The 27,626-nt window shown below is 40.4% G+C and overlaps 3 protein-coding genes across 5 annotated transcripts in view; 2 read left to right on the plus strand and 1 right to left on the minus strand.

Moving 5' to 3' along the window:
- LOC127621884 (probable methyltransferase-like protein 24) overlaps positions 1 to 27,626 on the plus strand; it is a 46,898-nt gene that overhangs the window by 9,604 nt on the left and 9,668 nt on the right. The window contains exon 6 of one of the 2 annotated variants that reach the window (XR_007967913.1): positions 3,765 to 4,658. Coding sequence is in view for 1 of the 2 variants with exons in the window: in XM_052095672.1 (XP_051951632.1) it covers positions 3,765 to 4,085 (321 nt within the window). In the remaining variant the exon portion in view is untranslated. Of the gene's footprint in view, positions 1 to 3,764; positions 5,722 to 27,626 lie in introns of those variants that run through there. The other variant, XM_052095672.1, reaches the window with a different exon arrangement.
- On the minus strand, positions 5,988 to 26,320 carry LOC127621875 (pre-mRNA-processing factor 17-like). The gene is made up of 15 exons (XM_052095658.1): positions 26,138 to 26,320; positions 25,795 to 25,881; positions 25,034 to 25,163; positions 24,865 to 24,951; positions 24,106 to 24,245; positions 22,380 to 22,476; positions 21,028 to 21,167; positions 19,540 to 19,614; positions 17,940 to 17,985; positions 16,454 to 16,555; positions 13,478 to 13,593; positions 12,426 to 12,559; positions 10,849 to 10,925; positions 8,587 to 8,731; positions 5,988 to 6,463 (listed from the first exon to the last, which is right to left on the minus strand). Exons 1-15 carry the CDS (start codon positions 26,318 to 26,320, stop codon positions 6,286 to 6,288), a joined length of 1,737 nt encoding a protein of 578 aa, XP_051951618.1. The 3' UTR covers positions 5,988 to 6,285.
- The window catches only part of wasf1 (WASP family member 1), a 71,960-nt gene continuing 71,382 nt past the window's right edge, over positions 27,049 to 27,626 (plus strand). Inside the window, exon 1 of one of the 2 annotated variants that reach the window (XM_052095659.1) lies at positions 27,049 to 27,394. The gene's annotated coding sequence lies outside the window, so the exon portion shown is untranslated. The remainder of the gene's footprint in view (positions 27,395 to 27,626) is intronic. The other variant, XM_052095660.1, reaches the window with a different exon arrangement.

Raw genomic sequence — 27,626 nt, forward strand, 5'->3', positions numbered from 1 at the left:
ACCGAGCGCTTGCAATGCATCAGCCAAGCATTCGCATCTGTGTTTGCACACATGAAATAATTATGTTTCTGGCTGTACGCATGAGCTATTCATTTGTCTTTTCTTGCCATGTAGAAAAACGCCCAAACCATTCAAACGAATGCAAGTGAACTCACTTCAAAGATGCAAACAAGCATTCACAAGTTTCCCGCTGTGCATGTCTGATGGATGTTTGTTTAACGACACGTACCATTCAACACGGCAAACCTCCGTCTTTACACGTGCTCTCTCGAGCGTTTCAGAAAGTCAATGGAAACGAACGGCGTGTGTGTTAGTGATTCATGACTCTGTTGTGACCTGTTCTGTTCTAAGAGAATGCAAAAAGAATCAAGAGGGATCATTTCGCAACCGTCTGTGCAACACTTGCTAATGAATTCATAATGCACTCATAATTCTGGCTGCAGATTTAATAGATTTATGACTCATGCATATGTATGGACTGACTGAGCCAAAGGCACTAAGAGTGCTCTGAGAATTTGGCATTAAGTGCATTTAACTATAATGAGAAGAACTTTATGCCCACGTACACATTGGTGTGAAAACAACATTAACCCCTCAGACACCCGCATCATTGCAGAATTTCAACTTCGTTTAAAGGAATTAAATAACGAAACTACACATAACAAAAGACACTCTGAACGGAGTATCGTTTTTGCCGGGAATAAAAATAGCAGCTTGCTAAAGTTACACAAAAAGCTCACGGCTACTTGACACAATTGATTCTGGAACAGTAACGGTAATTTTTGACTGAAATAATAAAAATGGTTTCCTTTATCGGAGCAGTGCAATACAAGACTTGGTGGCTCCATCTGCCCTCTGAACATTGGGCTTCATTTGAGAAGTCTAAGTGGGTGTAAAAAAAAAAAAGAGGCACCTTTAGTATTTGCAGTCTAAAATGAACGATCATTGGGATCGTCATTGGGAAAGACAGAAAAAACAGATTTTTTTTATCTGTCAAATACGATCAACAGGCAGAAATTACAGGCTTATAACAAGGAGGGTCAAGTGTTTGGCATCATTTACTTTTATAACTTTAATGATGGAGATTATGATACATTCTGAGACTCTCAGGCTAAGAAACTGATGGAACAAAAATCTATAAAAAATTGGCCAAAACAAATATTTTTTTTTCTTATTTTTAATTATATATATATATATCAGGGTGTAAATAAGGCGGCTCCGAAAAACTGCTTTTGTTTTCTTCCCAATCATGTCAACTCTAACAGAGTAAAACTTAGTGTTGATTCGACAAAGCGATCAAAAGTTACAACATTACAAATATAATTGATCATAGTGTCCAAAAACATCTCCAAACAAATAAAAGATAATAATTGTACATAAGAACTAATTACACATGCAAACACAACAATGACTAAAGGTTTGCAGAGCATGCAGACATGATTTTAGTCATGAGATTTCACAGAATGAGTTTCATTCTGTGTCATTTGAGTCATCATTGAGTCTGTGTCATGTATTTAGAAAAATATTTTTCCTAGTGTTTTGCTGCCATCTAGTGAGAGTGAACAGAACCAGAATTACATGTTTACAAAGTTATAACAGCAACAACAACAACAAAAAATTGTTTATAATATTATAAAACACATGCAATATTATTTATGAATAATATGATTCTTTTTTTATTTAATGCACGAGTATTAGGAGTTAAATACAGGATGTTCCTGTATTCTACGGGGCGGGTGGTGACCTTACTGACAATCCCTGGTTACCATCCACATTCATTCAATGGAAGAGAGCAGCCTGGACATTCTGCTCAACTACTGGCCTGTAATCAATCACCTCATAGAGCACCGAAGTTCCCCAAAGGAGTGGAGCAGTTTAATTCGACAGATGTGTTATCAGTAAATATTTAGTTTTTAATTAACAGCAATCTCAAGAACAGGTGCTTCACACATATTCCGCCTCCATTTTTTAATCAGAAATCAAACTGGCGTTTGTAGTTGCCCGCTGTGAGCACAGATTGCAGCGTTTGAGGCGTTTGGCATCAAGCTGTAGTTCCTCCATATGGTGCCATCTTTCCCTTTCAGTCTTCCACAGAGAAGCACAAGAACTGATGTGGGATATTAGCACAGAGCAAACGGCGTCTCCTGAGAGATGATTCGAAGTTGGAGGAAATGGAATGAGCGATTGCGTGAAGGGAAAGAAAGTAGGACACTCTCTCTTTGAGGAAGAGCATTTGAAAGGTGGGCAGTGCAGATGACTGGCCTGAATTACAGCGAACACCCGTGGGAGTTGAAGAACTAGAAAACCAGCATGAAACTCATCAACCTCTCGGTGTCTTTGCTTCTGGAGTTTTTCCTCTTCATCTCTCCCAGTCTTCCCTCTGCAACACACCCTTAAATAAAACTAGATATTCAAAATATAGATGGAAACGTGAGTGGTACCTGCCCATGCAAAAGTAGCCATTCACGACCACGAGGAGTTTTGGGGGTGACGAGTGGACACGGTTGCCAATTTAGCAACATTTTGACGCCCCTTAGAGAATAGAAGGCCCATCTAGTGACAATTTAAGTGACTTTTGAAGTCTGCTTTAGTGAAACTGTCCCACATCTGTTCACAGAACCCCCCCCCACAGCCAATTCACATGCATGCTCTCTGTTTAGAGAGAGTCAGCCTAGAGCGACAGAAGTGTATTGAAAAATGATCTAGCAGTGCAAGAGAGAATGGATATGGACACACGTGTACATTTGACGTCTTACATTTGAAGCAACATTTTAGACTTTGGCAACTTCCTATTAGAAATAGTTGGAGCACTGAGAGTGGAGCTAGACAGATTGCTTGCTTCACTGAGGAAATGCTATGCTAACATAACAAAGTTACTAAACTACACTCTGTAGTGCTTCCAACCAGCATGTAATTAGCATGCTAACATTCACTAGTTAGTACATAAAGAAATAAGAGGTTTATTTGGGTTACAATGACACATCCCCTTTTCTCCCCAATTTGGAACGCCCAATTCCCACTACTTAGTAGGTCCTCGTGGTGGTGCGGTTACTCGCCTCAATACGTGTTGTGGAGGACAAGTCTCAGTTACGTCCGCTTCTGAGACCGTCAATCCGCGCATCTGATCACGTGACTCGTTGTGCATGACACCGCGGAGACTCACAGCATGTGGAGGCTCATGCTACTCTCCACGATCCACACACAACTCACCACACGCCCCATTGAGAGAACCACTAATCACCACCACGAGGAGGTTACCCCACGTGACTCTACCCTCCCTAGCAACCAGGACAATTTGGTTGCTTAGGAGACTCAGCTGGAGTCACTCAGCACGCCCTGGATTCAAACTCGCAACTCCAGGGGTGCTAGTCAGCATCAATACTCGCTGAGATACCCAGACCCCCTCAGTCTTGTATCTGTGCCTTTTGTTTGATTTTCAAATACTACTTTGCTTAAAATCAAAGTTTGAAATGTTATTATCCACCTCAGAGTTGGTTGGTTCGGTTCATGGCTTACAACTCTTGAAGGATTCTATTACATTTCTATGGAAGAAATTATTGGGAAAATACTTCCGGAACCAAGAAGGCTGAAAAAGTTGCGTTCTATTGACACCCATTTCCCAATTGACTAATTGTCGACTCTTTTATTTTAAACTGGGATACAAGAATTTTAAAAGGGGAAAAAATAAATGCATTCGTTTTAACATATATACAAATATTTGATACATTTTGCATAAATAACCCCACCACTTACATCTCTCTCAGGTGGACGTGTTGAAGGTGGACATGGAAAGTGCAGAGTGGAAGATTCTTGAGAATCTGATTCTCGAGGAAGTGTTGGACTCAATCGGGCTGCTGCTTCTCGAGGTGCACCTGCACTGGGCGGGGTTCGAGGTGGGCGGAGACGAGCCCTCAGTGGTCCGCTATTGGTTCAGCCTTCTCAGGGAGTTGGAGCGGGCTCACTTTCGCCTCTATCACATCTCCAGCGACCCGACGAAACCACGTCTGTTTCTACACAAAAACCTCCAGAACGCAAGCAGCTCCTACATATTGGGATGGGTGAATACTCGGTTTTCACCAGAATGATAACCATCACCAGATGATACTCTGTGAAATAGATATCCTGGAATAATCAATCGGATGATTGGCAAACCCTCCTATTATTGGTGCATCCGGACCCGACATGCACCAATAATGTCACACAGTGTGAAATGGCTTTTACCCAAGATCTCTTTGGGAACGTATCGTATAGTCTGACAAGCAACAGTCGTAAAAGACTGTAAAAATTAATTAGTGTCGGAAATGTTTGGTTGCAGTCCCGCAGCGTTTATTATACAGTGGATATTTAATGGTATATATTATAATACATTCTGAGACTCACAGTCTAAGAAACTGTAAAAAAAATAAATAAATAAAAAAAATTAAACATTTTCTTTAATTATTTTTCTGATTTGCCAATATATATTTCTGGGTGTAAATAAGATGCCGCTCATGTCAACTGTAACCGAGTAGAATTTTGAGTTGATACGACAAAGCAATCAAAAGTTACAACATTACTAATATAATTTATCCGTGTGTCCAAAAACATCTCCAAACAAATAAAAGATAATAATTGTACATAAGAACTAATTACACATGCAAACACAACAATGACTAAAGGTTTGCATAGCATGCAGACATGATTTTAGTCATGAGATTTCACAGAATGAGTTTCATTCTGTGTCATTTGAGTCATCATCGTGTATTTGGCGCCATCTCCTGGTGGTCATATGTAACATTGTGCTTCATGTGGATTATCTAATGATCTATACATCTGATTATCTTGTGTGTGGACTCGTTTGAAAGATAATCACAGACTCTAAATAAATGATGACATGTGAGATTTTATGATCCGTTTATTTTTTGTGAAGTTATAAGCAAAAACGTGGCATATAAGCAACACCAACATAATTGTCAAAGACTTATACTTAGATATTACTCGCTATATTTTTGTCTGAGAGTAAAACACATGGGCTGATTGTATTTTACTTCTTAAGAGCGTTCCAACAACATATGATACATGGATATTTGAGGAGTTTGGTGTTTTTACTGATTGCAATAATATGTGCAGTGCAATTTTGATTTATCTGCAGATTTCATATGATCAGTTTTGGTCATAATGTCTACATGTATTATAAAGTAGAGCTTCTAAGCTTTCAAACGACACATATTTTGTGTTGATCAAGACTGCAGTTTTTATTACACGGGTCCATCTGAGCTTATAGGTTTAATTATCATTTAAATATAGTCACAATGCTAAAATTTTAATGCTCCTAGAATAGTTAATAATTCATATACAACAACAACAACAATTGAGGGGTTATTTACTTTTTCTTGCGATTACTGTAAATATGACCTGGACATTTCTTTGTGAAATTCACCTCTGTGTTTTTAGACGCTGTAATCCTGTAATAAATGCATGTTTTTTTACAGGATAAGAACAAATCCTTTAACACACAAGCCTTTAATGAGAACATGTCAGTGTTTCTCATCAGTCCTGTTTTATCTGATGTTCTTGAGGAACACTCTCTCTCTCTCTCTCTCTCTCTCTGTGTTAGCTCGATCAACATTCCTTATTCATTCTCACAAGCTTTTATCATGACAACCGACCAAAGATATCAGGGAGACGTTTAATTAAAAAATACTTTCAGGGGGAAAATATAATTGTATGAAAAGGACTGCAAATAAAGGACTTTGCAGTGGTTTCTCTCTCTTTTTTTTGTTATGAAGAGATGGGGATAAATGGGATATTTTAGACAACAATCATTTGTTTGAGTGCTGCTAGAATGCACACAGTCTAAATCAGTGTGGTGCATGCTAATAAATATCCAGTTTATGTCACAAAGAAATTTCCAGCTCACACCAAAAACATTATTAATATTTGTTCTGTTGTGACATTATTTTAAATGTATAAAAACACATGGACAGCAGAAATATACTACAGAGATTTATTATCATCAAAATGCAATCCGAGACACTGGAGATGCAGTTAAAGCGATGCTTACATGTTCAATCAAGATAAAACAAAAAACAAAAATGACATTAAAAGATCACAGCCTGCATCCACAACAGGTAAAGTCTCTGTTGTGTTTGCATGTGTGCGTGACTGGATACCAGCCCAATATACCCAATCACATCAGTGTTAAAGATCAGTTGACAGTAACAGTGTGGATGAGAAGGAAACTTGAGGATGAAAAGATAAAAAAAAAATAGCAAATGGCCTGAAATGCCTGAAAGTGTTCGTCGTTTAGTCCCAGAGTTTGATCTGTCCGTCCCAGCCACAGGTGATGACCTTTGAGGTCTCGCGAGGATGCCAGAGTGCGCTGATGCAAACTTTATCATGCGCTTTGATCCGGTGGTACAGTTTTGTGGTCTTCCAGTCCCAGATATTCAACTTTCCATCAGCATCACCAGATACAACATAACTACAGGAGAACACAAGAGAGAGAACACAATATAAACAACTGTTGGAGAAGTCACTTGCCAAGCTACAACTGCTCATAATGAAAGAAAAACCTTTTTTAATTTAAGTTGACAAACATTTTAGATACTTGCAAGAACACATATGTGAACCCATTGAAATTGATTTTCACTGCATTAATTGGTCATAAAATGTGATCTCATTTTCATCAATGTCACAAGTATAGACAAACAATTAGAATCTTTCATGTCTTTACTGAACACATTTCATCAAACATTCACAGTGCTGTGGAAAAAGGAACTAAACACTTGGATTTAATAACTGGTCGATCCTTAACCAAGCGTTTAGCAAGCACAACCAATCTGGTAGCTGCGGATTCGACCTGCACAACGTTCAGAAGGAATTTTGGATCATTCTTCCTTATAGAACTGCTTCAGCTCAGCCATATTTTTATGTGGTCTAGGCCCTGGAGTAGCCCCAAATCATGATGCTCCCTCCACCAAACTTCACTGTTGGGATTATGTTTTCACGTGGTGCCCTTTTTGACGCCATCCGTAGTGCTGAGTGTTCTACCCAAACAACTCAACCTTAGTTTCATCAGTCCACAATACATTTTCCCAGTAGTGTTGTGTAGTGTCAAGGTGGTCTTTGGCAAACTACAAACATGCTGCAATGATTTTAGAGGAAAACAGAAGCTTCCTTCATGATGTCCTACCATGGACACCATACCGGTTTAATGTTTTACATACAGTAGACTCATGAACAGAGATGTTAACCAGTTCCAATGATTCCTTCAAGTCTTTATCTGTCAGTCTAGGGTTCTTTATTACCTCATTGAGCATTCTGTGTGTGCCCTTTGAGTCATCTTGGCTGGATGGCCACTTCTAGTGAGAGTACCTATAGTACTAAATCATCTCCATTTATAGACAGTTTGTCTAACTGTGGACAGATGAATATCTAATGGTCACTTCTAGTGAGAGTACCTATAGTACTAAATCATCTCCATTTATAGACAGTTTGTCTAACTGTGGACAGATGAATATCTAACGGCCACTTCTAGTGAGAGTACCTATAGTACTAAATCACCTCCATTTATAGACAGTTTGTCTAACTGTGAACAGATGAATATCTAACGGCCACTTCTAGTGAGAGTACCTATAGTACTAAATCATCTCCATTTATAGACAGTTTGTCTAACTGTGGACCGATGAATATCTAACGGCCACTTCTCGTGAGAGTACCTATAGTACTAAATCACCTCCATTTATAGACAATTTGTCTAACTGTGAACAGATGAATATCTAAACTCTTCCAGATAACTATGTAACCCTTTCCAGCCTGCAAAGTAACAATTCTTAATCATTAGATCTTTTTTGCAAGGCATGGTCCACGTCAGCAGATGCTTCTTGTGAATAGTAAACTAAAATTTAAGGGATTTTTATAAGTCAAAGTAGCTCTAACCCACACCTCCAATCTAGTTTCATTAATTGGATGCCAGGTTTGCCAACTTCTGACTCTGATTAGTTGACGTCATTAGTCTAGGGGTTCACATACTTTTTCCAACATACACTGTGAATGTTTGAATGATGTATTCAATATTTACAAGAACAATACAATAATTTGTGTGTTATTAGTAAAAAAAAAAAAAAAAGATTAAGACAAATTTATACATGAATGCAGGTGATTCCAAAGGGTTCACATACTTTTTCTTGCCACTGTAGAAGCTTGTAGTGCAGCTAGACAAGGTGTGATTATATACATAGCACATTTTATACACAATTGCAATTCAAAGTACTTTACATAGAAATACTAAAGAAGGGAAAATAAAGATACATTAAAAAGTCAATTAAAGGTGACCTCAGTCATTTTTTCCAAAAAAAAAAAAAAAAAAAAAAGCAATTTTGAAACATGTATAAAATAATTTGTCTGTTTCACATTTGTATGCATTAAGTAACTTTTCAGTGTTACAAAGAGTTGATTTGATTGTTGTATTTATCAAAGATATTTAAGACTCTAAAATAATGGACCAATTTTATGAAATCAACTCCCAACCAGTCTACACTAAACACATTAGTGACCAAATCCATAAAAACTAGTTCATACTGATACACATCTCTGATTTCATACCTCATATCCGGGGAGAAGTCCACCTGACAGGCATATCCCGCCACCATGTGACCCTTGAACACCTTCTTCTTGTTGAGACGGAATCGATTCTGCGCTCCGAATATCAGGATCTGATTGTCCATCGACTGACAAGCCAACCATTTACCTGTAACCGAACAAAATATATCATGCAATTACAATCATATTACTCCTTAAAACAGGGCAAGTTTTACATCTGCAATTATTTAAGCATAAACCAGCTCTAGAGCTCAGTACTAGCTCAGTGGTAAAGACGCTGGCTACCACCCCTGGAGTTCGCTAGTTCGAATCTCAGGGTGTGGTGAGTGACTCCAGTCAGGTCTCCTAAGCAATCAAATTGGCCGGTTGCTATGGGGGGTAGAGTCACATGGGGTAACCTCCTCGTGGTCGTTATAATGTGGTTCTCGCTCTCGGTGGGGCGTGTGGTGAATTGGCTGTGGATGCCGCGGCGTGAATCCTCCACAAGCTCAACAAGTCACGTGATAAGATACGTGGATTCACAGTCTCAGATGCGGAGGCAACTGAGATTTGTCCTCCGCCACCCGGATTGAGGCGAGTCACTACGTCACCATGAGGACTTTGGGAATTTGGCATTCCAAATTGGATGAAAAAAAAAAATCAACGCAATGCAGTAGAACGCAATAAAATCTAATTGTGACAAAATGTTCTAAAATTGTGTTGCTTTTGTTCATTTAATTAAGTTAATTAAACAAGCAGCAAAATCCTTTTTTGAGAACGCGAATGTCCACATTAATCTGGACAAATTTAACAATGGTGTTTCAGTTGGTATTATTTATTTTTAAACGCTCTTCGTCCACACTGCCATTTTCAAGCATTTTCCATAAGCTGGTCGTCAACACTTAAACGTATGAAAACTCTTGCGCATGCCAAAAATCGCCGTTCCATGTACGGTCTGAAATGCAATTCTCCTCGTGTTTTGTCGCCAGACTGCATTTCCGAGTAAACTTCCACTTGTTTTTAAAGGAATGCAGTGTGAAGATTGTACAAAGTAACTGTTATCGTTAACAAAACTTTAAATGTGAATAACGGGGGTCTGGGTAACTCAGCGAGTAGACGCTAACTAGCACCTCTGGAGTCACAAGTTCGAATCCAGGGCGTGCTGAGTGACTCCAGTCAGGTCTCCTTAGCAACCAAATTGGCCCGGTTGCTAGGGAGGGTAGAGTCACATGGGGTAACCTCCTCGTGGTGGTGATTAGTGGTTCTCTCAATGGGGCGTGTGGTGAGTTGTGTGTGGATCGTGGAGAGTAGCATGAGCCTCCACATGCTGTGAGTCTCTGCAGTCACGTGATAAGATAAGCAGATTGACGGTCTCAAACGCGGAGGCAACTGAGACTCATCCTCCACCACCCGGATTGAGGCGAGTAACTGCGCTACCACGAGGACCTACTAAGTAGTGGGAATTGGTCATTCCAAAATTTGGGAGAAAAGGGGATATACAAGTGAATAACAGGCACAACAACACCGCAACGGCCGGCATCTTGATTGTTTTGTTTTGAATGGATCACAGGACGACAAAAACGTCATCGTTTTCAGATAATTCCGTCTTCCCCGTCCACACTACAACACGAAGACGTCTTTTCAAATGTATCCACTTGGGAGAGCGTTTTCAAAAAGCTTGGTTGTTGCCGCCAAAAACGCTGTCTCAGTGTGGACGGAATGCCAAAACATAGAAAAAAACAATATTAGTGTGGATGTGGCATACATAATGCTTCAGATTGGCACCTACCACAGTAACTGAGAATGAGAGGGGGGTTCAGTTGTGCTTTTGGAAATTCAGATTGCTCCTATTCTTCAGACGCTCCGTTGGAGTTTTCTCTAGTGATCAAACAACCGACTAATCAGTGTTGAACATGCAAGATTTAATTTGATGCGAACAAAATGTTTGACGCGTGGAAATGAACCATCATAGAAGCAGAAAAGGCTTGTGATTTAAAAGTGTAACGTCATCAGGAAGAGAGGGAAACCTGTTCCCACCCGATCATTCATTTATGTAAAGCGAGGAAACGGTATGAGCTATAGGGGGTCTGAACGCTCCAGCGGGGACGGCGACATGACATTTAAATGGTGTAATAGAGAGTTGAGCAGATAAGTGTGTGTACAGACACTCCAGAGCACAACAGTAAGGTTACAGATATAAAAATGGCATTTCGAAATGGACATCGATTTTTAGCGATAATGTATACAACTTTTAAGACCTGCAATGCCAGATAGGAGAACACATACCATTGGGTGAGAGTGTGACTGCGGGCATTGAATGCATACTGGGCTCAGCGATGTATTTGAAGTCCACAGGTATATCCCTGAAATACAGAACAGACAAAACATTCAAAATGTGCTTTTGAGAGAGAGAGAGAACTGAACCTGGCCAAAAACCCGTCGGATTCTCGGGTCAAGGGTCGGGTTGCAGACCTCTACTGTAGAGGGTTGAAATATGTAGTTTTGCACATCTGTGCATTAAGAGTTTGATTGTGCAATCAACCTATGACAGAGTAAACGGCCTCAAGACTAGAACACAACACGGACACCCGAGCAAGACCAGAACCCTCTACAGGAAGAGAGAAATCCCTGCAGACAACACACGACCAAAAATAACCCACTGGATACGAGTGAGGAAAAGAACAAGCCTTTTAGTTCAGTAAAAGTAGCTCTGCAGACTTACCACTACAAAAACACTGATTTAGCCTTTTTTTCTAGCATTCAGTCCCCTTCCCATGAACCTAACAATCATACTGTGGCAGGGCGGAGGGCGGGGCCGGGTCGTGATCCTACACACCCGGTCCCGTATTAGACTAATCAAGCCTCAAGCCGAGAGGGATAAAGGTCGACTGCAGAGGATCGTGCGGGAGAGAGATCGTTTACGGACATGTCTGTCATGTGTGTGTTTGTCTTTTAAGTTTGTCATTAAAACTATTATTTATATCGTCAAGCCGGTTCTCGCCGCCTCCTTTCCATTGACTGCTTTACACTGGTGCCGAAACCCGGGAAGGAGGAGGGATACGCCGTAGTAGAGTTCTCGCCACTACCATCCACCCCAACGGAGCAGCCACGGCCATCTGCCGGGGACGAGGAGCCCGGCCGCCTGGAAGAGGACGACGGCCGCCGACCGCGAGGGGAGAAGGGGCTCCTAACCGACCACCTGGAGCGGTCAGGGCCGCTGCCAGGGGCGGAGTCGCCGCCTACCAGCCGCTAAAACGTGCCGGGGTTTGAGACCACCGACCACGAGCGGGGAGGGGCTCGCAGCCGACCACCTGGAGCGGGAGAACTGCTGCCAGGGGCGGGGGAGACCCCGTCTGTTCCCCAAGAACGCGGCGGGGCATTCCGTCCGCCATGGGCTGGAGGTCTGCCTCTGATCTGTTCGGAGAGGCGCGGCTGGTTTTTCTTTTTTTTTTTTCTTTCATCTCTCTCCCTCTCCCTCTCCTTGCCACAATTCATTAAAACTATTATTTATATTGTCAAGCCGGTTCTCACCACCTCCTTTCCATTGATCTCTTTACACTGGTGCCGGAAACCCGGAGAGGAGGAGGCGAGAACCGGCTTGACAATATAAATAATAGTTTTAATGATAAACTTAAAAGACAAACACACATGACGGACATGTCCGTAAACGATCTCTCTCTCCCGCACGATCCTCCGCAGTCGACCTTTATCCCTCTTGGCTTGAGGCTTGATTAGCCTAATACGGGACCGGGTGTGTAGGATCACGACCCGGCTCCGCCCTGCCACACATACATAGCTTGCGTAGTTTAGCTAGACTCCAAATACTTAAAGATGATCTGATTCTGAATGCGTCTTGAACTCACCACTCCCACACACGCAGACTTTTGTCGTCTGAGGTGCTGACGAATCGTCGGCTATCGTCCACGAACGTGATGGTGTTGACGGCACCCAGATGTCGGTCATATTCTTGTACGACCTCGCCAGAGCGGATATCCCACTGAAGAACAAACACACACACATAGAAATCACAATTCACATACTATCTCAACTATACAGTGTGCCAAATAAGATGAGTGCATCCTGTTTTTAATTCTCTTTTCTACCCAGTTTGGAATTCCCAATTCCCAGTACTTAGTAGGTCCTCGTGGTGGCGCGGTTACTCGCCTCAATCCGGGTGGAGGACGAGTCTCAGTTGCCTCCGCCTCTGAGACCGTCAATCAAAGTGTCTTGCTCAAGGACACAACGGTGGTGGCTGTGGGGATCTTACCAGCAACCTTCTGAATACCAGTTAAGAGCTTTAGCCCACTACGCCACCACCACTCCATAAAATTAGCCCCCTTGTGCCGCTTTTAGCAGCAACAACCGCAACCAAACGCGTCTGATAACTGGAGATCGGTCTTTCACAACGCTGTGGAGGAATTTCGGCTCACTCGTCTTTGCAGAGCTGCTTTAGTTCAGCCACATTTTAGGGTTCGAGCATGAACTGCCTGTTTAAGGTCCTGCCACAGCATCTGGTGCAAGTCAGGACTTTGCCTAGTCCACTCCAAATCTTTCATTTAGCTTCTTTTGAGCTGTTCAAAGGAGGACTTACTCCTGTGCTTTGGCCCACTCAACGAGTTCCCAATCGATTAATTTACATGAACTGTCCAAAATAAATCGCACTACATGTGTGACAGAGAGAGAGAGTCAGTTGTCCTCCATCTTGTTTACCATCTGCACTGCTTTATTTACATCCTTCCTGTACGGCCAATGATTGATGCAGCTTCACGCAGGTCTCTCATTCTGTGTTTATGGACGACCTCTCAGAGCGTGAAATAAGGTGTCGTTCTGCAGTGGAGTGTGTGAGGTTTCTCATCTAAACATGAGATATAAACCCTTATAGAAAGCCTCACACACAAAGCCTGCGGTTTCTTACCTGGACGATCTTTTTGTCTGACATTCCTGCAACAAACAGGTTCTGTTTGTCTTCATCGGGGTTGAACTTCACGCAGTAGGGAACTTTTCTGTTTGTGAAGCGGGAGATGCACTGGCCTGAAAGAGACAAGACCAGATTTTTAAAGGACAGTTTGTGAATTCACACACACACACACACACACACACCCTAACAAAGACAAAGACAAACAACGCGCACACACACATACACTCTTTCTCTCGCACAATCACTAACACACTCTCACACACTCTCTCTCTCGCACAATCACTAACACACACATACACACACTCTCTCTCTCGCACAATCACTAACACACACACACTCTCTCTCTCTCTCTCAATCACTAACATACACACTCTCTCTCTCGCACAATCACTAACACACACATACACACACTCTCTCTCTCTCTCGCACAATCACTAACACACACATACACTCTCTCTCTCTCGTGCACAATCACTAACACACACACACACTCTCTCTCTCTCTCTCTCTCTCTCTCTCAATCACTAACACACTCTCTCTCTCTCGCACAATCACTAACACACACACACTCTCTCTCTCTCTCTCTCTCAAAATCACTAACACACACACTCTCTCTCTCGCACAATCACTAACACACACATACACACACTCTCTCTCTCTCTCTCTCTCAATCACTAACACACACACTCTCTCTCTCGCACAATCACTAACACACACATACACTCTCTCTCTCGCACAATCACTAACACACACATACACACACTCTCTCTCTCACGCACACAATCACTAACACACTCATACACACACTCTCTCTCTCTCAATCACTAACACACACACTCTCTCTCTCGCACAATCACTAACACACACATACACACTCTCTCTCTCGCACAATCACTAACACACACATACACACACTCTCTCTCTCTCTCGCACAATCACTAACACACACATACACACACTCTCTCTCTCGACAATCACTAACACACACACTCTCTCTCTCGCACAATCACTAACACACACATACACACACTCTCTCTCGCACAATCACTAACACACACATACACACACTCTCTCTCTCTCGCACAATCACTAACACACTCATACACACACTCTCTCTCTCGCACAATCACTAACACACACATACACACACACACTCTCTCTCTCTCAATCACTAACACACACACTCTCTCTCTCGCACAATCACTAACACACACATACACTCTCTCTCTCTCTCGCACAATCACTAACACACACATACACACACTCTCTCTCTCGCACAATCACTAACACACACACACACTCTCTCTCTCTCTCAATCACTAACATACACACTCTCTCTCTCGCACAATCACTAACACACACATACACACTCTCTCTCTCTCGCACAATCACTAACACACACATACACTCTCACTCTCTCTCTCTCTCAATCACTAACACACACACTCTCTCTCTCGCACAATCACTAACACACACATACACACTCTCTCTCGCACAATCACTAACACACACACACTCTCTCTCGCACAATCACTAACACACACATACACACACTCTCTCTCTCTCTCGCACAATCACTAACACACACATACACACACTCTCTCTCTCGCGCACACAATCACTAACACACTCATACACACTCTCTCTCTCTCACGCACAATCACTAACACACTCATACACACACTCTCTCTCTCTCTCTCGCACAATCACTAACACACTCATACACACACTCTCTCTCTCTCGCGCACAATCACTAACACACACATACACACACTCTCTCTCTCGCGCACAATCACTAACACACACATACACACACTCTCTCTCTCGCACAATCACTAACACACACATACACACTCTCTCTCTCTCCGCACAATCACTAACACACACATACACACTCTCTCTCTCTCGCACAATCACTAACACACACACACACTCTCTCTCTCTCGCACACAATCACTAACACACACACACACACTCTCTCTCTCGCACAATCACTAACACACACATACACACTCTCTCTCTCTCTCGCGCGCACAATCACTAACACACACATACACACTCTCTCTCTCTCTTGCACAATCACTAACACACACATACACTCTCTCTCTCTCTCAGCACAATCACTAACACACACATACACACTCTCTCTCTCTCTCTCGCACAATCACTAACACACACACACTCTCTCTCTCTCTCGCACAATCACGAACACACACACTCTCTCGCACACAATCACTAACACACTCACACACTCTCTCTCTCGCACAATCACTAACACACACACACTCTCTCTCTCTCTCTCTCGCACAATCACTAACACACACACACACTCTCTCTCTCTCTCGCACAATCACTAACACACACATACACACTCTCTCTCTCTCTCTCGCACAATCACTAACACACACACACTCTCTCTCTCTCTCGCACAATCACGAACACACAAACTCTCGCGCGCACAATCACTAACACACTCACTCGCACGCACACACGCGCTCTCACACACGCCAGATCTGTTTCAAAATCTTTAGTGGATCTGTGCTGTACATTAAAACTCATACAAGTCAACATAAAATCTAAATTTCCCCCTTTTACATGCTAGTAAATGTGCACGATTTAAAGGGCGTTCACACTAGCAGCCTTTTGCTGCGCTTAGTGTCCATAGTTCACATAATGCATTGCGAATGCTATTTAATGATCCATGAACATTAAACATAAGATTATTTGTTAGCTGATGCTGATTAACATGATCTGCCCACGTGTGAGTGGCTCCCCCTGCTGGTGGAGCAGAAAGTGACAGTAAGACACAAGGATGGGTGCTTTACAACACAACAGATCAAAGTGAGAACAAACAGATCCACAAAACGGTTCCTATTTATTTTTCAAACCGGTCAGACAATAACGGAGTCGAAAAGGCCTAGAAAATACAAAATTGCCCCGTTATGTGTAAATATATATAAAGCAGATCCTCACCAGTCTCCGAGTCCCAGAGTTTGAGATATCTGTCGTAGGCGGCGCTGAGGAACTGTGTGCCGGTGTTATTGAAACACACATCCCGTACAGCTTTACTGTGACCTGCAGAATGAACAACTCATTAATGACATTTCTTTAAAAGAAGCACATTACGAATATTAACTCTAGTTTGAGCGAGACGTGCTAGAGACATTGCGTGACTTGATTCTAGTTGATTTTTTGGATTCTTTCCAACTTCAAAACATTTCACACTATCAAAGATCAAACCTAGTGAGCCGCCTACCAAGTCAGCATTTTTGGTTAACAAGGGTGTTAATAAAACGTAAAAAAAACCATTTTGCAAGCTCCCTATCTAGGCAGCATATTTGGGTGACATGGTCGTTTTTATATATATATATATATATATAATAAAATTAAAAAAAGCAAGCTACCTACCCAAGTCAGCATTTTTGTTTAACATGGGTGTTACAAAAAAAAAAAAAAGGTGGCCTTGGAATCACACCTGGAGTCACGAGTTTGAATCAAGGGCGTGTTGAGTGACTGCAGCCAGGTCTCCTTAGCAACCAAATTGGCCCAGTTGCTAGGTAGGGTAGAGTCACATGGGGTAACCTCCTCGTGGTCGCTATAATGTGGTTCTCGCTCTCGGTGGGGCGTGTGGTGAGTTGTGTGCGGATGCGGCGGAGAATAGCGTGAAGCCTCCAGACATGCTACGTCTCCACGGTAACGTGCACAACAAGTCACGTGATAAGATGCGCGGATTGACTGTCTCAGACGCGGAGGCAACTGAGATTCATCCTCCGCCGCCCAGATTGAGGACTTAAGAGTGCATTTTTGGTCAATATATAGTGCCGTTTTGAACATGCATTTAATGGCTGATTGACACAACAGGTTGAATATTTGCATTTATCTCTGAGATCAGTTGATCATATGAATTCTCCAAATGCCCCCATAATGCCTAAAAATATCCTCTAGGTAGGCAGCTCATTTGGTTTCGAGACACAGACAGAAAACAAGAGGAACAGGTCAGGTAAGTAGAGAAGACTTCAGCTTCTCTCTTTCAATGTGTGATAGAGATGTAAGACTCAACGGAGCTTTTTATCAGCCTGGCAACCGTAGCCATGCAGCAACCGTAACCCACGGTGATGAAAGGCAACTCCCATTTACAACGCCTCGTGGGACCCGTTTAGAACGGTTGTGACCCAGCAGGACAGTGGAATATCAAAACCTCAAACAGAGTCTAAAGAGCCCCATCTCATTCAGTTTTAATATGGAGACATTTGAGTGGAACATGGAGGTCAATCTCATTCTTCACAAACACCACACATCCCAATAGTTTCAAATCTATCCTTTATTATTGCTCAAACCTTAATGTCTGAGCTGCATGATCACAACAAAAATCATCCATCTCACAGTCTAATACAGTTCAGTTCTCTCTCTACAGAATCACACCGTTTGTACTGGATTATAACAACACAAAAGCACTTACCGATAAATGTCCGTGCACATCTTCTATCGTTATAAACCTCCCACAACTAGAAGAGAAGACAAACAACATCAGAAAGCATTAACATACTCACTAAGTCATCCAATTATGTCTTTTAATGTTGCATTCTATACATTACCAAGATCTTTACAGCAATGCACTTACCTTGACAAAATAAGGGACCGTTCATAAAGGAAGTGTTCTTGCATTCCATCCACACTATATTTTAATGGCTGGTTAAATGTACATATAAATGGACGTCTTTGACCATTGCATCACATAAAAAATTCGAATCAACTTCTGTTACCCAAAATGTATTTAAATGCCAAAAAACATAATGACATGATTACCCAAAACAGGAGTTTCATATCTGTTATGTTTTATCACATAACTATGCGATGCTAGCATGTGTTAGCAAGTTTTTATCATGTTTTATCACATAACTATGTGATGCTAGCACGTTTTAGCACTTCTCTAGGAGATGCTCGCATGTTAGCATGATGCTAGCATGTTTTTAGCATGTTTTAATACTTCGCTAGGTGATGTTAGCATGATGCTAGCACGTTTTTAACATGTTTTAACACTTCGCTAGGCGATGCTAGCATGTGTAGACATGATGTTAACATGTTTTTAACATGTTTTAACACTTTGCTAGGTGATGCTAACATATGTTAGCATAATGCTAACAAGTTTTTAACATGTTTTAACACTTTGCTAGGTGATGGTAGCATAATGCCAACACTTTTTTAACATGGTTTACCACTTCGCTAGGCAATGCTAGTATGTGTTAGCATGATGCTAGTATGTTTTTAGCATGTTTAGCACTTCTCTAAGCGATGCTAGCATGTTTTTAGCATGATGCTAGCATGTTTTAACACTTTGCTAAGCAATACCAACATATTAGCATGATGCTACCATGTTTTAACACTATGATAGGCGATGCTAGCACGTTTTTAGCATGTTTAAGCACTTCGCTAGGTAATGCTAGCATGACACTTATTCAAATGAGCCAAACAGGAAGTTTGTACAATGTACTGGTGCAGAGATATGGGAATTGTTACTTGGTTGCTAGGGTAATCCCCCCCCCATCTAGTTGAAAGGCAGTTACCAGGGTGATACTTATCACAGCTACTTTCCATCCTGAGTGAAATAAAGTCAACCCGGAAGTCTCTACGATTTTCTGGTGCAGATATATGTGATTTAATACTTGGTTGCTAGGGTAAACCCGTTCATATCTAAAAGAACGCCACTCACTGAGTAAAACATGCAATGAGATCATGAGATGACAATGTAGTACACTGGTACTGCTTCAGACACTACTTTAAATATAAATATATATAGTACACAGAATACAGTGTATATAGAAAAGTAGGCAGTAAACTAGCATTTCATTCCAAAGATGTCCAGAACATAATGCTAATTTACCATTTCCATAGCAGTAGCTCACAATATTTCTGCCTATTTTAGCGATGAAATGTTAAACAATGTCTCCCTAAACACCCATGTACTTCATTTCCGTTCCTTTACGCTCCTGTGGCTGTTTTGGAATGAAAGTACGCCTCCTGAGTGAACGCCCTCTTGAGCAATAAACAAACTCAATCACCTTGATTTTACAGTCCATGGAGCAGGAGAGCAGCAGATGACCAGATACAGGAAACAAACGTATCGCGCTGACACCCTGCACACAGAAAGTGACACACAGATGCGTTTGTGCGATTTATAAACACAATTATGTATCCCTCTGCTTCTCTGTGTTCATGACTTTTCAAATAGGGGTGGGGGTTTTCATTCATCGTTAATTGTAATTTAATTCACGGATTTAGTGGCCATTTCTGGAAAGTGCATATTCACGCCAGTAGGTGGCGTCTTTTATGATCCGAGCCGTTCACCAACAAAACAACGAAAGTGAACGAGAACGATTCGTTCAGTTAAAAACACTGATTTGTAAACAAATTAGGGAACAATTTTCTCTGGAGGAAAAGAAATGCACAAACTAACTGGCCAATTATTGTCTGAAACTCAAGGTATTTGATATTATTTACCTGTTGTATAAAAGTAATATCACACTTGTAATCGTGCTGTTAGTCCGTATATCAGCACAGCTGTGATTTTCTGCAAATAACAGCATTTTATTTAAGTATAAAAATATTTGTAAATGTGTATTAAGCTACTACTAATGTATCTCTACTCAGTATATTACATAAATATATTAACCCTTTAAACTCTGAAGGTGTTATTAAAGATTTTGTTTCAGTGGCATACCCAAAGTTGAAACGATTAGTCGACGTTATCGACAACGTCGACAATAAAAATTGCTGTCGAATAGTCATTTCATCTCACTTAAAATAACACGAGAACACATTAAACTAATGATGCCGCACTTCAGTTCTGATTGATCTCTTTTAATACAACCTTTTAAGTTGGGACAAACGGTGAATAATCGGTTAAAAACTAAAGATTAATCGTTGCAGTAGTCGCAGAATAATCGTTCGATTAATCGATTATCAAAATAATCATTAGTTGCAGCCCTAATTCTCAGCCTACGATGAAAAAAATAAATAAAAATGAAAAAAATAAAATATATATAAAAAATGTTTTTCTAATTTTGTCATTATACATCTCTGGGTGTAAATAAGGTGGCGCCACAAAACTAGTTTTGTTTTCTTCCCAAACATGTCAACTGTAACGGAGTAAACTTTTGTGTTGATACGACAAAGTAATCAAAAGTTATAACATTACAAATATAATTAATCATAGTGTCCAAAAGCATCTCCAAACAAATAAAAGACAATAATTGTACATAAGAACTAATTACACATGCAAACACAACAATGACTAAAGGTTTGCATAGCATGCAGACATGATTTTAGTCAAGAGATTTCACAGAATGAGTTTCATTCTGTGTCATTTGAGTCATCATTGAGTCTGTGTCGTGTATTTGGCGCCATCTCCTGGTGGTCATATGTAACATTGTGCTTCATGTGGATTATCTAATGATCTATACATCTGATTATCTTGTGTGTGGACTTGATTGACAGATAATCACCTCTTCTGTAAATATACAGTATCACTCTATAAACACTGTACTCACCTTGGTGTGTCCGGTCCAGACGTGCAGCTGTTTCTTAGGTAAGAAACATTTGTCTGGTATGTCTGCAGATCGCAGGTTGATGCCCACGTCCTGTGGAATGTGCAGGTACGAGCGGCCTTGATAATCATACGCATCTTTAACTGCAGAGACAGACAGAGAATTAAATGATGTGTTCAGTCAGTAGAAGCAATTTATACTATTGATCGACCCATGTGGGTTTTTAATGGCTGATGCGGATATCCAGAGAACAGGGTGGCCGATACAGTGCCGATATTTCACACAATTTAATGTAGTAAATAACAAAATTATAAACTCTTATTTAGCACTATATTTACTCAATTTCACACTAAACTTTAACTTAGTAAAAACTAATATATTTGGAAAAAGTAAATAACAGTACAAACAGTAGTCCAGCGACCATACATGGCATGGATACGTTGGTAAATCACATTTTCGCCAAAAATACCGAATCGAACTAATTGTAAATATAGTGATAGTGAATATGACATTTACTTATAGCACACGTGGAGCGATTTTACTTTGAAGGATCCAGCGCGAGCAGCGATCTCCTGACCATTTAAATGCCGCGGATCGCCTGCTTGGATTGTCACGGACTGACCGTCATGATATGTGAATCAGAGGAACATTTGATCCGGATCCTGAAGTTTGGACTCTGGCCGATATAATACATGCTTCAGATGAAGATATTAGATGAGCGCTCGACGGGAAGAAAATACTGGATTTATGTGCGATTCGTGAATTACATCTGTTTGCACAAGATATCTGCATATTTGCAGACGATATATAATTGAAGTTTTATTGATATTTGACTTTTATCATTAGAAAAGAAAGATAAAATGAAAGGGAACAGTTGAGGAGAGACGGATATAATACATGATTTAGAGGTAAATAAATGAGCGCTCAACAGGATGGTGGATCTGCTCAAGTTTTGTGAGGTTGGTTTATTATATCGGTTTAAAGATATGTGCATATCGGTATATGATATTAGTTTTATTGATATCTGCCTTTTACTCTTGAGGAAAGAGAGAGAGAATGAAACAGATGAAACAGCTCAAAACGCATCTGCCACGCGCGGCTCTGATTATGCGGACCGTTTAAACGACACGGCGTTGTAGTAACACGATAGCACGTAACAACAAAACGAACCGTGACCGCTCGGTTACATGTCTCAGTCACTTCACATGCAAGCAGGAGATTATCAAAGCCCTCAAGAAACAAATCGGCCAAAGGGGAAAATGTATCGTCCGATGCGATAATTACGAATATATAGGCGATATAAAGGTTGACCGCTAATTTATACGGTGTGTTTATATCGTCCTCATGTGTCTTACTGTGTAAGATGGTCTTCTCCTCCGCTGGAGCTTCTTCTTCATTCTTTCCTCTCTTCTGTCTCTTTGCGGTGATCTCATCCAACTCTTTCTGCTCATCCTGAAAACAAAGTTTTAGCAGCTTTTCAGTCTAAAATAAATCTGGCTAATGGTGAATTTGGAAAGATTTCAATCCATGCTGTGCAGAAATAGACAGCATTAGATGCAGCTCACATTACGCAATCAGTCTAATCTTATCAGACATGAAAGTGAGTTTGATAGAAACTACTGAAGTTCATATTTCAGTAGTTTCTACTCATGAAATTCTCAAACAGATGTTTTGTCAACAACTCAACAAATTCAACATGATGTCTATTTTTTTCTGTGTTTATTGAGTTTATTTTTTTAATGAGTTCCTGCAGCTTTAATCGCTGGAAGTGTTCAGAGTAAAATTAACCTCCGCCTCTCAAGACGACACTAAATCTGACGGCACTGCTCGACTATTATGAATAAAACTACGCCACATTTTTATAAACAGACTTTGGAGACGGGCTGGTTTTGTTTATGAGACTAATATATCAGATCATAAACAGTTTTACAACATGAATGCTGCTCAGATTGCAGTTTGATGAAGAACGATGATGAAGGCGAGATCTCATGTAAACAATGGAGAATATATCAATATTTCTCACATTTATCACTTTTATGGACAAAAAGTGCGATTGGATGTTTTTAATGAAGGCTTGTCATGGACGATTGACTCAAGTGTGTTGAACTGGATTCATCTGGCGATCGTGTTTTCATAATAAAAGTCCCGTTTTGATATTACATGTTTTCATAATAAAAGTCCCGTTTTGATATCGCATGTTTTCATAATAAAAGTCCCGTTTTGATATTACATGTTTTCATAGTAAAAGTCCCGTTTTGATATTGCATGTTTTCATAATAAAAGTCCCGTTTTGATATTACATGTTTTCATAATAAAAGTCCCGTTTTGATATTACATGTTTTCATAATAAAAGTCCCGTTTTGATATCGCATGTTTTCATAATAAAAGTCCCGTTTTGATATTACATGTTTTCATAATAAAAGTTTTGATATTGCATGTTTTCATTTGTACTCCTGCACAAATAACTCAATTACTGTTTCTGGAGGATTACTATCGTGAAACAGAGATCGGATATCATTGTTGAACCCTCAGACCTTTGACAAGATGTATAATGTTAACATTAATTACATTTATAGATGCTAAATTATATATTAAGTGTAAGCAGAGTGTCGTCAGTACTGCATGAGGGCGATTGTGTATCAACAGGTTAAACAGTGGAAGACTTTTTCTGGAAAATGTTCATAAAACATTATTGTAACATATTGTTTTCTTTTCTAAGAAGAAACTAAATGCATTATAACAGGAAAAGTATATAAAGAGTCAAATTTAAGCACTTTCAAAATCACGATTAATGCAGAAAAATGATGCGATTAAATATTTGAATCGACTGAGAGCACTAAAATACTGTATTTTGACTTTGGCTGTGTCTCAAAACCTAGTTAACGGCCAACCAAGACAATTTCAGGCATCACAGGCATGTTTAAAATGTTTCAAAACACAGCTGTGATGCCCAAAACGGCAGTTCTCTAGCGTTAGAGACGTATCCTTTGACCTCGTTGCTGCTTCACAATGACCTTTTCAAACTTGTATAAATTCACTTTGAAACAGAGGCTGCAGAATTGTTTTTGTTCCACATCTCACCTCTGAGGGTTTGGCCACATCTTTCTCATCCTGGTATTTGGCCCAGGGTCCCAGGAAACTGTCGATTTCTGACGCATCTCCGCCTTTCACCTTCTTCCTCTTCTCTGATTTCTTCAGTCCGGTCTCAAACACGGTTAGCCCTAATGAACAAATATGAACAGCATTAAAGGGTTTCCACCCCCTGTACCTGTAAATAGTAGCTTAATAAAAAGCATTATTTGCTTAGGGGTGTCTGTGGTTCAGTTGGTGGAGCGGGCCGGCCACTAATCGTTGGTGGTTCGAATCCCGGCCCACATGACTCCACATGCCGAAGTGTCCTTGGGCAAGACACTGAACCCCAAGTTGCTCCCAATGGCAGACTAGTGCCTTACATGCAGCCATTGGTGTATGAATGTGTGTGTGTGTGTGTGTGTGTGTGTGTGAATGAGAAAAGTATAAAGCGCTTTGAATACCGTTAAGGCTTAAAAAGGCGCTATATAAGTGCAGACCATTTACCATAATTTACCTTAAAAATGTTTTTTACCGTGCAAAGCTATTTCACTGACTTTATTTCGAAACCCCAGTTGAACATTGCATAATACAAAACTATTACTGTGGGACACGTCAGGTTGATTATTATAATATAATGCTAAATTATTAACATTATACATTATTAACATAATATCGTCACCTGGAGGCTTTTATTTTGACAGCGAAAGGGCTGTCGTATTTACTTCAGCTTCATAAGGGCCTTTTATTTTCTAATTTTTCTAACCTTACCTTTGTTTTTCTCTGCCTCGTCTATTGCTCCAATGTAACTGCTGGCCGAGACCTCACTGGTGTCCACGGACGGGTCCAGAGCGTAACCTGGGAGACAAACGTCAACCATAAACATTAGATACTGATACAGATTCAATCTGTTGTCAAACGAGAGTCACGCATGTCTCACCAAACGTAGAGAACGTTCTCCTCTGCTGCTCAAACATAAAGTCGTTGACGTGAGCCGGTTCTGCGAAACCAGACAGCATGTTTCTCGGCGCAGCCATCTGCTGGCTTCTGAATGGGTTAACTGGTCCAAACTGCAATGGGAAGAGAGAATCAATCTAAACAACATGCTCATATTACTAGACAACTTATTAAAACTCAATCTAAACAACATGCTCATATTACTAGACAACTTATTAAAACTCATTCTAAACGCACAAACATCAGAAGCATGTTATAAAAGCTGAGCTGCAGTCAGAGTTTATATGCGTGCAATTTGAAATACACCAATGCAATTACATCTTCTACAGTGTAATCAGATTACTTTACTAATTACTCTGTCTGAAAAGTATCTGAATAACTTATTACCAATTACTTTTTAAACCCTCATCAACCTCGACCAGATGAAAAATACAATGACAGAATTGAAACTGTTCTTTTAATTTTTTTTCAAATAAATCATATAAAATCAAATAATGTATTCATGAACTGGCCAAAGAATTTAAAGGGGCGGCGTTAAATTAGAAAACATACATTAACATCCGTTACTTTACTTTTTTAAATGAAAAAGTAATTTAATGACAGTAATTAATTACTTTGTAATGCATTACACCCAACACTGATCTTGGTGTACATTGTGTACATTCACAATGTGTACAATTTAATGTAGGCTATATTGAACTGTATAATGTTGATAGTGTCTGAATGTTAATGAGCCACAATTACCTCTGGAGCAAACATGGTATCATATGTAGGGTTATAATTGACTTCCTTGAGTGCTGGATCCAGATGCACACCCGTCTCAACATCCTCCTGAAGAAGAAAAAAACAAGAAATTATTTCACTTGTTATTAGATAAATATCGGTTTTAATTAAATTAAATTAAATATATATATATATATATATATGAACCTACTGGCTCAATACCTAGTGTGCCTCCAAACTAAACAACAGCATTTCTGGGCATCATTTTAAAACATTTTGACACCTAAATGCTGCTACCTAGGAAGGCAGCTCACTAGTTTTTGAAACAGAGCCATTGACTGTATGTGGCGCGCTTCAAGTGTACCTTAACAGCGACTTCAGGAGCTGAATCCAGGACGGCTACAGTCATGAGACTGGTCGATTTTAAAGGTTGTAGATGAGCGAGGGCGTCCGGGTCGACTTTCTGTGGACTGGTAGCGGATTCAGACTCATTTTCCGAATCTGAGTCGCTGCCGTAGGAAACGAGGCAACCCACCGCCGCCGCCATCTTTAATGTTGTGGCTCCTTCGTCAACAGGTCCTTAGAGATGAATGTGTTATATAAACATATTATATAAGTGATTATGCCTAAATGTGATTTTATAACATTTATTATTGTACATATATCGATTAAAAATATGTTACTATTTTTATAAGTCCAAATAGAAAGGCCAAGGGACGCGTTTATTTAAATGTAGCAATTGTGAGTTTATGCATCTTTTAGGACGCATCCTGAGTGAAAACTTTGAACGCGAATTGTATCGTGTTTTTCTTATTTGTATTATACATTCATGTTCTTATTATTTTTTAAGTTATAAAATTATATGTTAAAAAAGCTGTCTATGATTTTCAACCGATTTACAAACTTAAACTCTCAAACACACCGCCCCACACAGAAATGCCAGCCAATCCAATGTCAGCAACAGGCGGAGAACGTTTCTGATTGGCCGCTTCCCCGTCACAGGTGTGATTTCTCACGGCTTCTATTTCGGTAATATCTGTCAGGTAATAGAGACATTTTATGTTTGTAAGCCTAAAAAGGTGTACAGCACCTTTAATAATGTACTGCGCAACATAAATGATCCGTTTGCGTGAATGGGCGCGGTTTGGGCGCGACACTGACCAATCAGAGCAGGCATCCCGCTTTGGGGCGTGTCGCGGTTTGTTGCAGTGAGTTCTCTGGCTCCAACAATAGCAAGTGGGACTTACCATCTGCATTCAGAGGGGTGGAGTCACATGTAATGTCGTCTAGAATATCGGCTCCCCGAAGAAACGCATCTCAGCCGTTTTGTATATGGGTTGATGACTCATCTTTTTGTATTACTATCTTCTTTGATTGTGAATAAACTTGTGCGTTTTTGACGTACATATTGCTGTATATTCATAGCGGATCCCTTTTCCAGCGGAAAGAGTGCGGTTGTCCAGAGTGCCCTATCTCTTTAACGGGATTCACACACCAGTTATATTTCAGTTCTGTATTTCAGCAATGAACACTGCTCTACTGTACCATGAGGATTCTTTAAAGGAATAACCCGCATACCTGGGGATATCATGGAGAAATAAGAGTAAATACATTTATTCAGGTATGACATTGTATGCATGCTACATTTGAAGTATGCACTGAGATGTCACACATTGCATTTGACATCTCTAGCTGTTCAAATGAGAGAAATAAATAATGCAACTTTGCATGGGAATAAAGTAAGCGGAATTCCATTGCCAAATGGTCTATTCCAGTTTTAGGTTTGTATGTTGTTTGGCTTGTATTGCACATGTAACCTACACTGCCTGCCCTCATTGAGGACTGGATGACAG

The sequence above is a fragment of the Xyrauchen texanus genome, chromosome 28, assembly GCF_025860055.1.
Source record: "Xyrauchen texanus isolate HMW12.3.18 chromosome 28, RBS_HiC_50CHRs, whole genome shotgun sequence".
Lineage (NCBI taxonomy): Eukaryota > Metazoa > Chordata > Actinopteri > Cypriniformes > Catostomidae > Xyrauchen > Xyrauchen texanus.

Coding starts and splice junctions, on each gene's coding strand:
- LOC127621875 (XM_052095658.1), bottom strand. CDS start 26,320: ATGGCGGCGGCGGTGGGTTGCCTCGTTTCCTACGGCAGCGACTCAGAT. Junction 25,882..26,137: donor CTCCTGAAGTCGCTGTTAAG/GTACACTTGAAG, acceptor TTTCTTCTTCAG/GAGGATGTTGAGACGGGTGT. Junction 24,246..24,864: donor CGAGGCAGAGAAAAACAAAG/GTAAGGTTAGAA, acceptor TTTGTTCATTAG/GGCTAACCGTGTTTGAGACC.